Below are 11,476 nucleotides of genomic sequence, written 5' to 3'. Positions count from 1 at the left end.
TTGCAATACTAATATTCAAATTAAACGTCAGAAAATATCCATATGTTACCGTAATATTCGATTGATCATAATTGTCCACATACTCGTACACAAATGATATTGCATTTACTATCTCTTCAACCTCTTTCAACACGTATTTGACGACCAATTGATTCCATGAACTTTGAAAGGTATGATTGTCATTGCATGGAATATACTTTGTTCTGGACTGCTTCTAATGTTTCAATAGTATTATGCCAATCTTGTAAAAATTGATCGTGTAGTCTAAGCTTCACAATATTTTTAAAGTGATTAATATTATCTACCTTCCGTGAATGAAAATATTCTGACATGCCAAGATTACTTAGTGTTTCCTTCACAAAATTTATCCATTTATAATTAACAATATTCCTAGAGGACAAAGACAACATTGTTTTATAAAGAAGTTTACATATCTTATACCGATTGTAAATGATCACAATTATTTTCCTCGTGCAAAACTATTACACAAAAAAAATAATGGAATAAAATGAATAATCCTTTTATCTTGGTGACAAGAACTCGTGCTAAAATATCCTAGATAGAAAACTATAACGTACTGTTATACAATTTCATTTTAGCTGTATTGAAGTACATATAATAATCAACGTACATTTGATCGAATTGTAATCCTCGCCGATGAAAACGAAAGAAGAAATGTGGGATTTATCAAACAGATAGGCGATATTTTTGAGTTCGTTATATAAGTGTAATTTTCTGTACGTTTTACTTAATTGGGACTAAAAAGTGAGTTCCTTTTAAGCGATAATTCCTTATCACCATGTTCGCTATAACTATATTTTACATTAAATAAAGAGGGGCAAAATTCGGGCCAAAATAAATTGTTCCTTATAACCGGAAATTCGCTATAACCGTGTCCGCTATATTTACTGTATTCAGATTCGGTGTGTACACAGGTCTTACTGACCTGTTAATATGAAACCACTCTAAGCATGATCGGAAACGCAATTCGTTTTCAACATGGCGGCTTGAACACGGAACTGATTTAACAAACGCCGTTTGTGGGATCTAGTACAGATAATGATATAATTTAATTTACTTAATTTATTTAACTGTTTGTTTATTGTATTTTGTTGAAAAAGATCTAATATTTGTATCATTAATTTTGTCCGTATATTTTTGGCCTATGTTCATGTTTAGATCTATATTGGGTTTACCCCCATCCCCCACCCCCAGGTTTAAAGTGTACTCATGATTTACTTGTATATTGTAGAATGCCCATGATATCAAACATAGAAAAACGAATTATCAACTAAGGAAAGTTTTTAAATAGAATATAGGTCAAAACGTTGGCAATATGACTTATGTTGAATGCCTTATCTCTAGTTTAATTTAATAGCAGGTGTTCGTTTTTTTCGTTATCAATTACTATTTATTCGTCCAAAATCAGACAAGATGTCGAGATGGTACATTCTTTATTTGGCAAAAGTCTGTATGGTAAGTTTTTAGCTCTTCTCTTCACTAATAGATAATTTACAGGAATAAAATTTTCCAGTTATTGTTGACTAACATATCTACTCACTAGTCTTAATTGTAAATATATTCTAATAAGCCAACATTTCAATAATTGACAATTTCATTTAATAATTCATTTAGTATTTCTTCAAGCGGAGATAACGTCCGCTGCCGATTTTCGTATTTGTGTTCGGAAGGAGAAAATTTAACAGCTGTATATACACCTAGTCTATGGACCTTTCCGGTTTTTCGTAGCGGAACATTTAGCCACACCTTTTCCATTCATTGATAGGTCAACTGCTCACAAACAGTATCAATAACATAACCATGTGTTCTTTTGTGCAAACCAGGTCAACCTGTCAGTATAGCAATTGGATAACAAGTTAGCCAATTTACATAAAACTGTAAACACTAGAAAGGTACATTGATAGTTAACTGTTTTCTTTTCTTCGTATATAGGGGGGAGATAGAATTTTTAATCGTAAACATCGGAATAGAATTCCACGCATCAGAGGTAAGGTCAAATTATGGTCAAATGCTTGCTTGTTTCCTTTTATTTCTTAACTAATTATCCACTTTTTTACTCTTTTTCGCAGGTAAGCCTGGGAGTTAATGTTGTTGCTGAACAAGAATGCCGTCCAGATGTTGCATGTAAGTTAATAATGCTAAGAATTATCCACCAAGGCTTAAACGGACTAAGATATTTTTCTAAGATAATATTTTTAATCTATAAAAATAGGATGAATTATTGTATTGAAAAAAAGAATATTATTATATAACAAAATGATTGCTAGAAATTCTGAGCAATAAAAACTGTTTTTTTTTTTCTCAAATAATGGGAAAATCATATTTGTCTTGAATTTATAATGTATTTGACCTTTTTTCACCTAATTAATCATTTAACATACCCAGTTTTATATATATACATATATTTATATATCATAATATGCTCTAAAGTTTTGAAAAGAATCATCAAAATTTCTAAATTTATGTTTTACTGTATCCCATGCGGATGTTTCTTTACTATTGTAAGACATTTTTAGAATTGCAACATTTTATTAAGGCAAATAAGTAAAGAAATATTAACTTCGACCACATGGTTGGTGGTCAGCTCAGTTATGAATAATGTTTGGTTTATGTATTTTATATCAACCGCAATTACTAGGCTCAAGCCTGTGCTCTTTTCCTGAGGCTAATTGTATAAATATCACTCCACAGAATCTTAAGCATCATAAAAATGATCATCTCATCCAATATTTACATTGTGTATTTCAATTACATATATTTCCACTGTACAGCCCTGCTCTTAAAAAACAAGAAAACTCACTTCTAGGGGCTAATAGAATGGTGACCCCCACATTTTTTCATCAATTTGTTTCAATCATGATTCTATTTAATCATGCAAAGTTTCAGAGATTTCAAATTTTTCTTCTTTGCTTTTGTAAAATGTTGCACAATTCCTAAAAAGCCTATAAATAGTCCTCAAATGTCCATTAAAATTCATTTCAGCATCTGTTGGTAAATATTTCATGTTTGGTTTAATCGGAGTCAATTCACCATCAAACAATATCGTGTACATCCTTATCACAACAACGACCGATGCAACGGCTAAAGTACGGATCGCTTCACCGTTCAACAACCTTCATCAAGAATTTACAGTAGCAAACTATACTTCTCGAACCATATCCTACACTCATATCCAAACTGAATCTGGGAAACAGTTTAAAGGAATTGAGATTTACGCTGATGTCAACATATCTGTAGCAGTGTTCCTAGGTTATAATCAGAACACAGAAGGATTCCTAGTCCTTCCTGTTACAGCATTATCTACAAGATATGTAGCTGCCTCCTATCATCCTTCTGGATATTACAGTGAAATTCTTGTTACAGGAGTAGAGAGTAATACAGATGTTGAAATTAACTACACATCTAACGGTAAAGCCAAAACCGAACATATACAACTAAATCAGTTTGAAACCTACCAATTGCTTGTTACCTACGACTTAAGTGGAGCTCTAATAACAAGCGACAAACCAGTGGCTGTATTTAGCGGGTCGACTTCCAGTCAGATACCTGTTGGTATTGGAATTGTTAATTATATCGTCGAGCAAATGATTCCACAGAAGTTTTGGAGCAATCGATTTATAGTGCCGCCAATATATCCTCATAACTTCTTTATTGTCAAAATATTTGTAGACTACGACAACACTGAAGTTCATTTCTACAACAGTACACATCATTTTGGGTCTTTCCTGGATCGGGGGTCTAATCAGGAGATTTTGTTCGGTTCAGAACCAAAAGTTATCCTATCTACCAAGCCAATATCTGTTATTCAGTATTGTGCAGATAATGAAAACATGTATGGAAACCCTTTTATGTCCACAGTGCAAGGTATTTCACAATATGAAAATATGTACAAGTTTGTAACAGAATCATATAGCGGAGTAAAGAGCACAGTTGCGATCACGTTAAAACGAAATGACATGAGTGGTCTTTCATTGGGTGGAAAAAACATTTCATCATGGAATGCTATAATTATCCCAGTTGCACGTCCGATGGAGGAGTATGTAACCATATTTGTAAATGTATCATACAACAGTTTATATCGGTTACAGCATACCGGTGGTATTCCGTTTGGAGCCACTCTATATGGATTGCTTTCTACATCTTACTCATATGGATATCCTTTGCAATTAGCGTTTTCTAACGCAGGTAAGTTATACTATATTATCGGTTTCTATTTCTTGTAACACGTAAATACGTGTCAGTAACTCGGGAATAACAGCTATGATTGAGGCGTATGTTTAGACACACGTATATTGATTTTGCTTATCTTAGTTTTCTTTTTATGCAATCTAAGACAGTGTTCGGCCTGTCAGAATATAATCCTAATTTTGGCATGATGAGATAAAACAGTTTAAAGTCTGAAAATTCTGACGTATATTCCCACATGTCAATAGGCAGTCCCATCCGCTTCTGCTCAAAGGGAGGCATTTAAATGCTCATAAGAATATCTTATAAATTATAATTAACATTGAATATGTTTTATCCAGTAACGCAGGAATGTGCAAATAACACAGGAATTGTGCAAAAGTAACACAGAATTATGCAGTTTTGTAGCCGAAATGAATACACTAGGAAGAAAATGAACCAACATTGTCCATAGAATCAGCGCATACTATTGCTGAGACATTATATTATTAATCTTATCAACAATAAGTTTATTTAAAATGTTTATTTTTCAAGATTATTCGTGAGAATGACGACCTGACTAGCAAATTGATGGCGACATTTGTGTTTCGTCGATACATATAATTATATATTATATTGTGATTTTTGATATCCGGTGTACCTGGGACATTTGCCAAACTACTCGTGTCATATTATAAAATATATGAGACAATTTTACTGGAAACATCGATTTCTTGGATGGTGTACCATGGATACCTTATAAAAAGTACCGAAATCATATTCTATTAGTTCCTTTTAGTATTATATGGCACTAGTAGGGCAATTGTCTGAGGTATACCGAATATTGATTGAATTCAATACCGACAAAAGACAAAATTCGCCTTCGAAATGTTAGTCAGTCGCAATGCTCACAAATAATCTTTGATAAACTGCATATTCATGGAAATATGTGTTATGCAGGACAAATTATATTGTCAATGCAGCCGTATGCGCTTATTCAATTCTTATTATTTGATTAAATATATCAAATACTTTGGTCTGTATTAACCGTGTTACTCGTTTTGGCCATAGCTTTGCACAGATTTGGAGGTTTTTTTGCTCAATTCATGCGTTATATTCACATTCATGCGTTACTGGATATTCACTGTAATTTTTGTTTTTTACAATAATGACAGTTATGTCTAGAGTAGGGTTCTTTTTTGATACAAATATAACACTTTAACTAAACAATAACTCTTGTGGTCCTCTGAATTAATTAGTCATAACATATTTCTCTTGTCTGTAGATGAAAACTATGGTGGCTGATTTGTTCAATGTCGTGTTTTCTCATGGCGCCCCGCGGAATGAAAAAACAACAAAGTGGCCAATTTGTCGTACTTTTGCTCCAACTCCCAAAGTAGTTACTTTGTTGTATTGTCGTTTTTCGTATTTTCTCTACGCAAGGCGCAAGGCAAAACACGAAAAAACGACAAAATCACTACATTGTCGTATTATCATGTTTTCGCCTTACGCCCGCAGTGCAAAAGTACGACAAAGTGGTGACTGTCGCATTTTCGTGTTTTCGCCTGGCACCCCGCACAAATCAGCCACCATAGACGCATTATTTTTCCACTTTCTAATCGAATTTATTTGATTGGAAGTTTTTGCTTTAATATTTCCAATTTTAAAAGCTATAAAATCGGCGAATGGTTTTTGCGTCCTATTATATTGTATTTCCAATATATACAGACTGTTCAGCCGGTCATATTACTGGGCCAACAGCTAGTGCATTGTATTCACACACCTCCCACGGAAACAACGGGAACCAAGGAAATATTATTACAGGTATTTATGGAAGTATTTGACAGGAGTCAAAACATTAGTTAATAAAGTTACAGTCAAACTACAGTGTAACTATTTTGACGTTCAATCAGTTGGCCACCACGAAATCATGAACATGTCCGTATCTAAAATAATTTATTAAATGCTTCCGTCATTATAACATTAAAACGATCTTGACGAAAAATTACATTTATTTAAGAGGTTTTTGTTGTTTCATACTATTATGATGACACTTTTGTGTCCTTCTTGTTGTTTTTCTCGTCTAAGGTAAGTCTCTTCCGTTTTGCCCCTAGCTTTTTTTTAAATTTTGCCCCTCCCATTCCCCGTACTTCAGTTCCCTTTACTTTGTAGACCTATTGATCAATCAATTGTATTTGATTTCCTTGTCAGTTACTATTATTTACATTTATGTATTATTAAAGTGATAATCATCTACCTTGTGCCCTCTCCTATTTTTGTTTGGGGTCCCCTGGGCTCCTGGCTTGGTCCTATGGGGGTTGCGTTCATTGAACGCTTATTTCCATGTTGATTCTGTTTATCGTATTTTAACTATTGCCAGGAAACGGCACGTGGTGCTTCCAGTGCGACAATATGTCCCATCTTCAATATTGTGATACAGTTACCAGATGTCAGACTGAACATGAGGTATACAAAACAGTTTCACTTTAGGGCTTCTTTCTGCTATAATATAGTATCATTATATTATTGTGTGAGTAAAATGCTTGTCTAACTGAGAAGTATTTCAGATGTATATATACTAGTGGGCAATTTATACAAATAGTCCATCTTTTCCTAGAAGAAACCATCTTGTTTGTATCACTAAAACCATAGAGACGGGCGTTTCCATCGGAAACGTGGTCCGTTTCTTGTTTATGCATTCACAAACCTAACAGATTTCGTCAAACTCCTTTTTGGTTGTTAGTTTGGGATTACATTTATCATTGTTTTCGTCATAACAGAAAAAAAAGCTTTTTTAAAGAATATAATCAAGTTGTATTCTTTGAAATTCATATATCCTCACGGTATATATCAATATACACGAGTTACTTGTTTCTAAACAAAATTATTATTGTCTTAAAAGCATTTTCATTATTTGGTATTTTAAACTTGGAAATATTTCATATTTGTATTTATCTTAGTGGTAAATCCATTTACTATGATGTGTACGACTTGTTTAAAATCTAATAAACTTTGCATGATTGCAATAATATGTAATTTGTTATTTATTGTACTAGTATAATTAGGATAAAATCGTACGGGGGAAGAATAACCCTCCAAAATATCGAATTTAATTTCAATTTGTTATTTGAATAGTGTTTTCGACTAGAATCATGTAAGTTTGTTCCTTACAATATTTTTCAAAGTTTTATGATTTATACTGTATGTACACTTTTTTATAAATTTTTTTGTTATTTTGTTTTATTTAGAGTTGTTATGTCCAAAGTTTTACCAGAAGTAACAACGGGAGACTATATAGGTCAGGCTGTATGGATAAAAGCGTGAGTTTCAAATAAGATATTGAAATAGAGAAAATAGGAATCCGTAAAGTAGGTTCAAAACGACAAAATTTAAAATGCTGCAGGCTCGGTTTGATTGAGCCTGTTCATGGACGGTAATGTCAAGAGCAAACTACTCTCCATGTCCTCTAGTACCGCCTTAAGCAGAATTCAACATTTAAACATGAAAATGGTGAAATTTTGAATTTAAAAACATACGCAGATATGTTCATACGGCGGTTATCATGGAACTTTCAATCTGATACGTCAGTGCCATTCCATGAAAAGCGACGTATGGCCCCCAATTAAAAGAATGCGTGTGCCCGAAACAAGAAAACAAAGCGCGAAACTGTTGATAAAGATGAAGTTGATATTGATTATGTATCTATGAGTGTTGTCTTGTGTCTTTCTGTTACTTAGTGTGCTGTATCCCATCACAAAATTTTTAACAAGTATGGAGGATCTTTATTTGTTATTTTGAGGTGCGACAATGGCAGTGCACAAATGTGGTGTCAGAGATATAGATATGTAATGAAAAAAAATGCCACCATGTCCCCTGTGGCGTTAAATGTTTCGGCCAATTAATTTTGATAATTTCGAAAACTGTTATTACTTTATGTGTTTAAAGAAATGAAATAACAAGCAAGCATTTTTTAATTCCTAAACTGGTTAACATTAAGGATGAAATCTCGAGATATCTCGTAAATAAGCGCCTAATCAGGAAAACTTATGTATCATTTAGGCATGTCAAGGTCATGGATATCAAGTGCAATGTCAAGAATGCTGTCATGGTAGTTTCTGTAACAATATTGGCTGTGGTGACGACGGTAATTATTTTGCCTTATTTTAACACTTTCATATCTTAAACTGAAGATATATGATCTGAAATGACATAATATTGTTGTTTTGGGAATTGGAATTTTCTTTATCTTTATTGTATCACAATTGTATCCCATATTTAAATCGCTGTCGCAATTTCTCAGGCCGTTTTTTATCACAAGTTCAAAAATTAACAGAATGCATATTCATTGAGAAAGTTTGTGTCATATTTATTTTAATGGTAAGTAAACGATGTACAATGTTGTTTTGTTTTTTGTTTTGTTTTCCTCGAGGGGTTGTTGTGGTGGAGGTTTTTGGTGTTGAGCAAATAATGGTGATTGTGTTTTTTCAGGACTTTCCAATTTTGATGCAAGAGGACCATTTTGCTTTGACTGTGAACATCAAGGAGAAGAGGTCTGCAAAAAAGTTCAGATGTGTCGTCCTGATCAGGTACCCTTAAATGTTTTGTTTCAACCCTTCAACTCCCTAGTGCCAGACATGACGTCGAGCACAAACTTGTTTAACTAAGTACTTTTACAATCACACTTTATTTTCTTTTATTTCAAATACATAGTGTTAAAAAAACAAATTGACGAAATTTAAGCAGTCAAATCTCTGTTCCAAGAACGCTCAGAAACCCTTTTTCATTGACACTTTCGTTGTCATCTTTTGTATTTCACAGGTTTGCAAAATAGAGAAGTTTGAGTGGGGAAGTGGTTATAACTACATAATGGGATGCACAGAAAGACAGGTAATTTATCTTTTAAAGCGACACATTTCCAGAGGAACAAACTAAATCTTAGAATAGCGTATAGTTTGGAGAAATGTATTAATATGGGGGATCCGCGAAACAGGCCAGTGCTTTGGCTTGCCTGGCTATAGACTAAACGGGTATACGCGTATTTAAAAATAACCCAAATAAAAACAATTAAAAATATGTAGATTTCTATACCTATCAGTGTCATTTCAAGTCGGACGCCGCCATTTGTAATGTAACTTTATGATAACCGACGGCGGAACAATCGCAACATTTCAACTTAAGAATAATCGCCTAGATGTTCCGATTGAAAACTGAAGCGGTGCATGAAATACCGAATGACACCTTTTTTATGTAAATTTTCCGTTCATAGGCTTTGCCTACTTTCATATTGTTTAATCATTAAAATGAAACTATTATATTATGCAATCTATAACAATATTTTTATTATCGAAATTGGCCCCGTTACTAACGAACTAAAAGAAATTTCTATATATTTTGACAAAATGTATGTTATTAGTTATCGGTGATTACATAACCGTTTTACTTATTGTAACAGTTTTAACAGTTTCATTTAAATTACCACAAACCTGAAGGCATGTTGCTTTAAGTAAACTTTCGTAAAAATGCAGTTTTTGCATGTTGTTTTTAATCAATCCAGTTTGGAAAAGCATCACACCAAACATGTTAAATGAATCCCTTCAGAAACCCACATGAACTTCGTCTAAAAACAGTTTGATTTCCTGTAAAATATGCAGGGAAGAACTGATAAAATGTATGATTTGCATTTGTCATTGTAAAATTACAACCTGAAATTAGGAAATATAATTAGAAATCTAAAATTGATAATTATAGAAGAATGAATTGGTGAAATGTATATCCTTCTAAAGTCTTAAATAATCTAAAGGTGATTCCTCCTAAAAAACATTTTAGAATAAGTATTTTGTATGGAGGTCAAAATACTACTTTACTTACATTTTGCTACTTTTATGACAAATTATTTCACATTGATCGCTACTTTCTTCTGGTAACACGCATCTAACATTCTCTTAAGCCATTGTCTAAACATACTAAAATGTATGGTTACCTCTTCTAAGAATTAAAACTTTAGTTGTTTCTGAGGCATAATGTCCCTTTAACATATGAGTTAACTGTGATATGAATAAAATTACATACAAGTTTTGTCTAAAGAAACGTGACCACCAACAACGTACATGATTCTAAAAATTCATGTGCAAGAAAATACCGACAGACACAACATTAAAAACTCCGAACTCTTCTGTACTCTCAATATATTGTGTTCAATGTTCATGTTATTATATGATAATTCATGTGCTCAACTGATTTGAATCTCAGGGTTCTCATATTTGTAAATTTTGCATATTAATGAAGCACATATTAATTTGTACATGAATACATCAGTGTAAGTACAATTAAGAAACAAGTGTTTCATTTTGAAATATCTTACAGTTTTTCCTAGATCTAATTATTAAATGCCAACTGTTGTAAAATTATTTTTACAAAAAAAAATAAAATGAATGAAGGTTATTTGGAATCTTTCGGATTCAAAGTGTATTTCGGTAAATCGCATTTGTGTGCCAGATCAGAAGATTAAGTGTATCGTTAAAACGTTATTCAAATCTAAAATGGCATTCATCATCTATAAAATATAGATAAGGGGAACAATAAATAGAAGCGAAAATGCTTAGTACCAATCAAATTCTTATGTTGCATCTTCGATAAAATAAGAATTTGAACACGAAATTATTGTTATAATTAAACAAGCGCTAAGCTTACATCTCTTTATCTGTTTAAAAAGCCGAAATAACCTTTGCAAGTAAAAGCAGATTAGCTCGACCGAGTATTTTTAAAGGTACTTCTTGTTTATATTTAAGGCATGCACTAGTAAAAGAGACATCCATGCTCGTCACACACCTGTATGTGAACACTGTTGTCATTCGGACTTCTGTAACATGAACTGCACGAGCGCCCATGTTCAACAAATCATTGGTATCTTTTTATTTACTTCTTTTATTTTTGTGCTAATAGTAAAATAAGGTCCGTTGTACCATATTGAGTTGCGACGACAACTTTTAAAGTGGTTCAACCTGTGTTTACAAGAAGTAAGTACAAATCACTTTTTTCATGACAAATGTACAATGTGTTAGATAGACATTTTCAAAATCCCCAAAAATATATGTCTGTCTGTATGTCTGTCTTTTGCAAGTATGTAGACAATAAACAATAGTTAATTTTCATAGTTTTTTAAAGTATGTATGACAATATGTTCAATTTATTTTATATTGATGAAGTTAGGCCATACATTTAATATTAACGGTCAACTGTGAGAGTCAACAAGCTTCCGAAAATATCAGTGTAATTATTTCGCAATATATGA

The 11,476-nt window shown here is 32.7% G+C and overlaps 2 protein-coding genes across 4 annotated transcripts in view; both read left to right on the top strand.

The window, feature by feature from the left end:
- Positions 1-1,375: 1,375 nt before the first annotated feature.
- On the top strand, positions 1,376-5,490 carry LOC132729888 (IgGFc-binding protein-like). Its single transcript, XM_060715726.1, has 4 exons — positions 1,376-1,476; positions 2,091-2,145; positions 3,004-4,206; positions 5,471-5,490. The coding sequence occupies exons 1-4, from the start codon at positions 1,435-1,437 to the stop codon at positions 5,488-5,490; spliced, it is 1,320 nt and encodes a 439-aa protein (XP_060571709.1). The 5' UTR covers positions 1,376-1,434.
- Positions 5,491-5,855: 365 nt separating this feature from the next.
- The window catches only part of LOC132729886 (uncharacterized), a 28,923-nt gene continuing 23,302 nt past the window's right edge, over positions 5,856-11,476 (top strand). The window contains exons 1-7 of one of the 3 annotated variants that reach the window (XM_060715724.1): positions 5,856-6,009; positions 6,566-6,651; positions 7,434-7,505; positions 8,245-8,329; positions 8,674-8,771; positions 9,004-9,072; positions 10,974-11,088. In XM_060715724.1, the coding sequence (XP_060571707.1) occupies positions 5,871-6,009; positions 6,566-6,651; positions 7,434-7,505; positions 8,245-8,329; positions 8,674-8,771; positions 9,004-9,072; positions 10,974-11,088 (664 nt within the window). In that variant the 5' untranslated portion in view covers positions 5,856-5,870. The remainder of the gene's footprint in view (positions 6,010-6,565; positions 6,652-7,433; positions 7,506-8,244; positions 8,330-8,673; positions 8,772-9,003; positions 9,073-10,973; positions 11,089-11,476) is intronic. The other 2 variants (XM_060715723.1, XM_060715722.1) reach the window with 2 other exon arrangements.

The sequence above is a fragment of the Ruditapes philippinarum genome, unplaced genomic scaffold, assembly GCF_026571515.1.
Source record: "Ruditapes philippinarum isolate M1 unplaced genomic scaffold, ASM2657151v2 ctg7260_1_1_1_1, whole genome shotgun sequence".
Lineage (NCBI taxonomy): Eukaryota > Metazoa > Mollusca > Bivalvia > Venerida > Veneridae > Ruditapes > Ruditapes philippinarum.
This window is presented reverse-complemented; position numbering and strand designations above follow the sequence as displayed.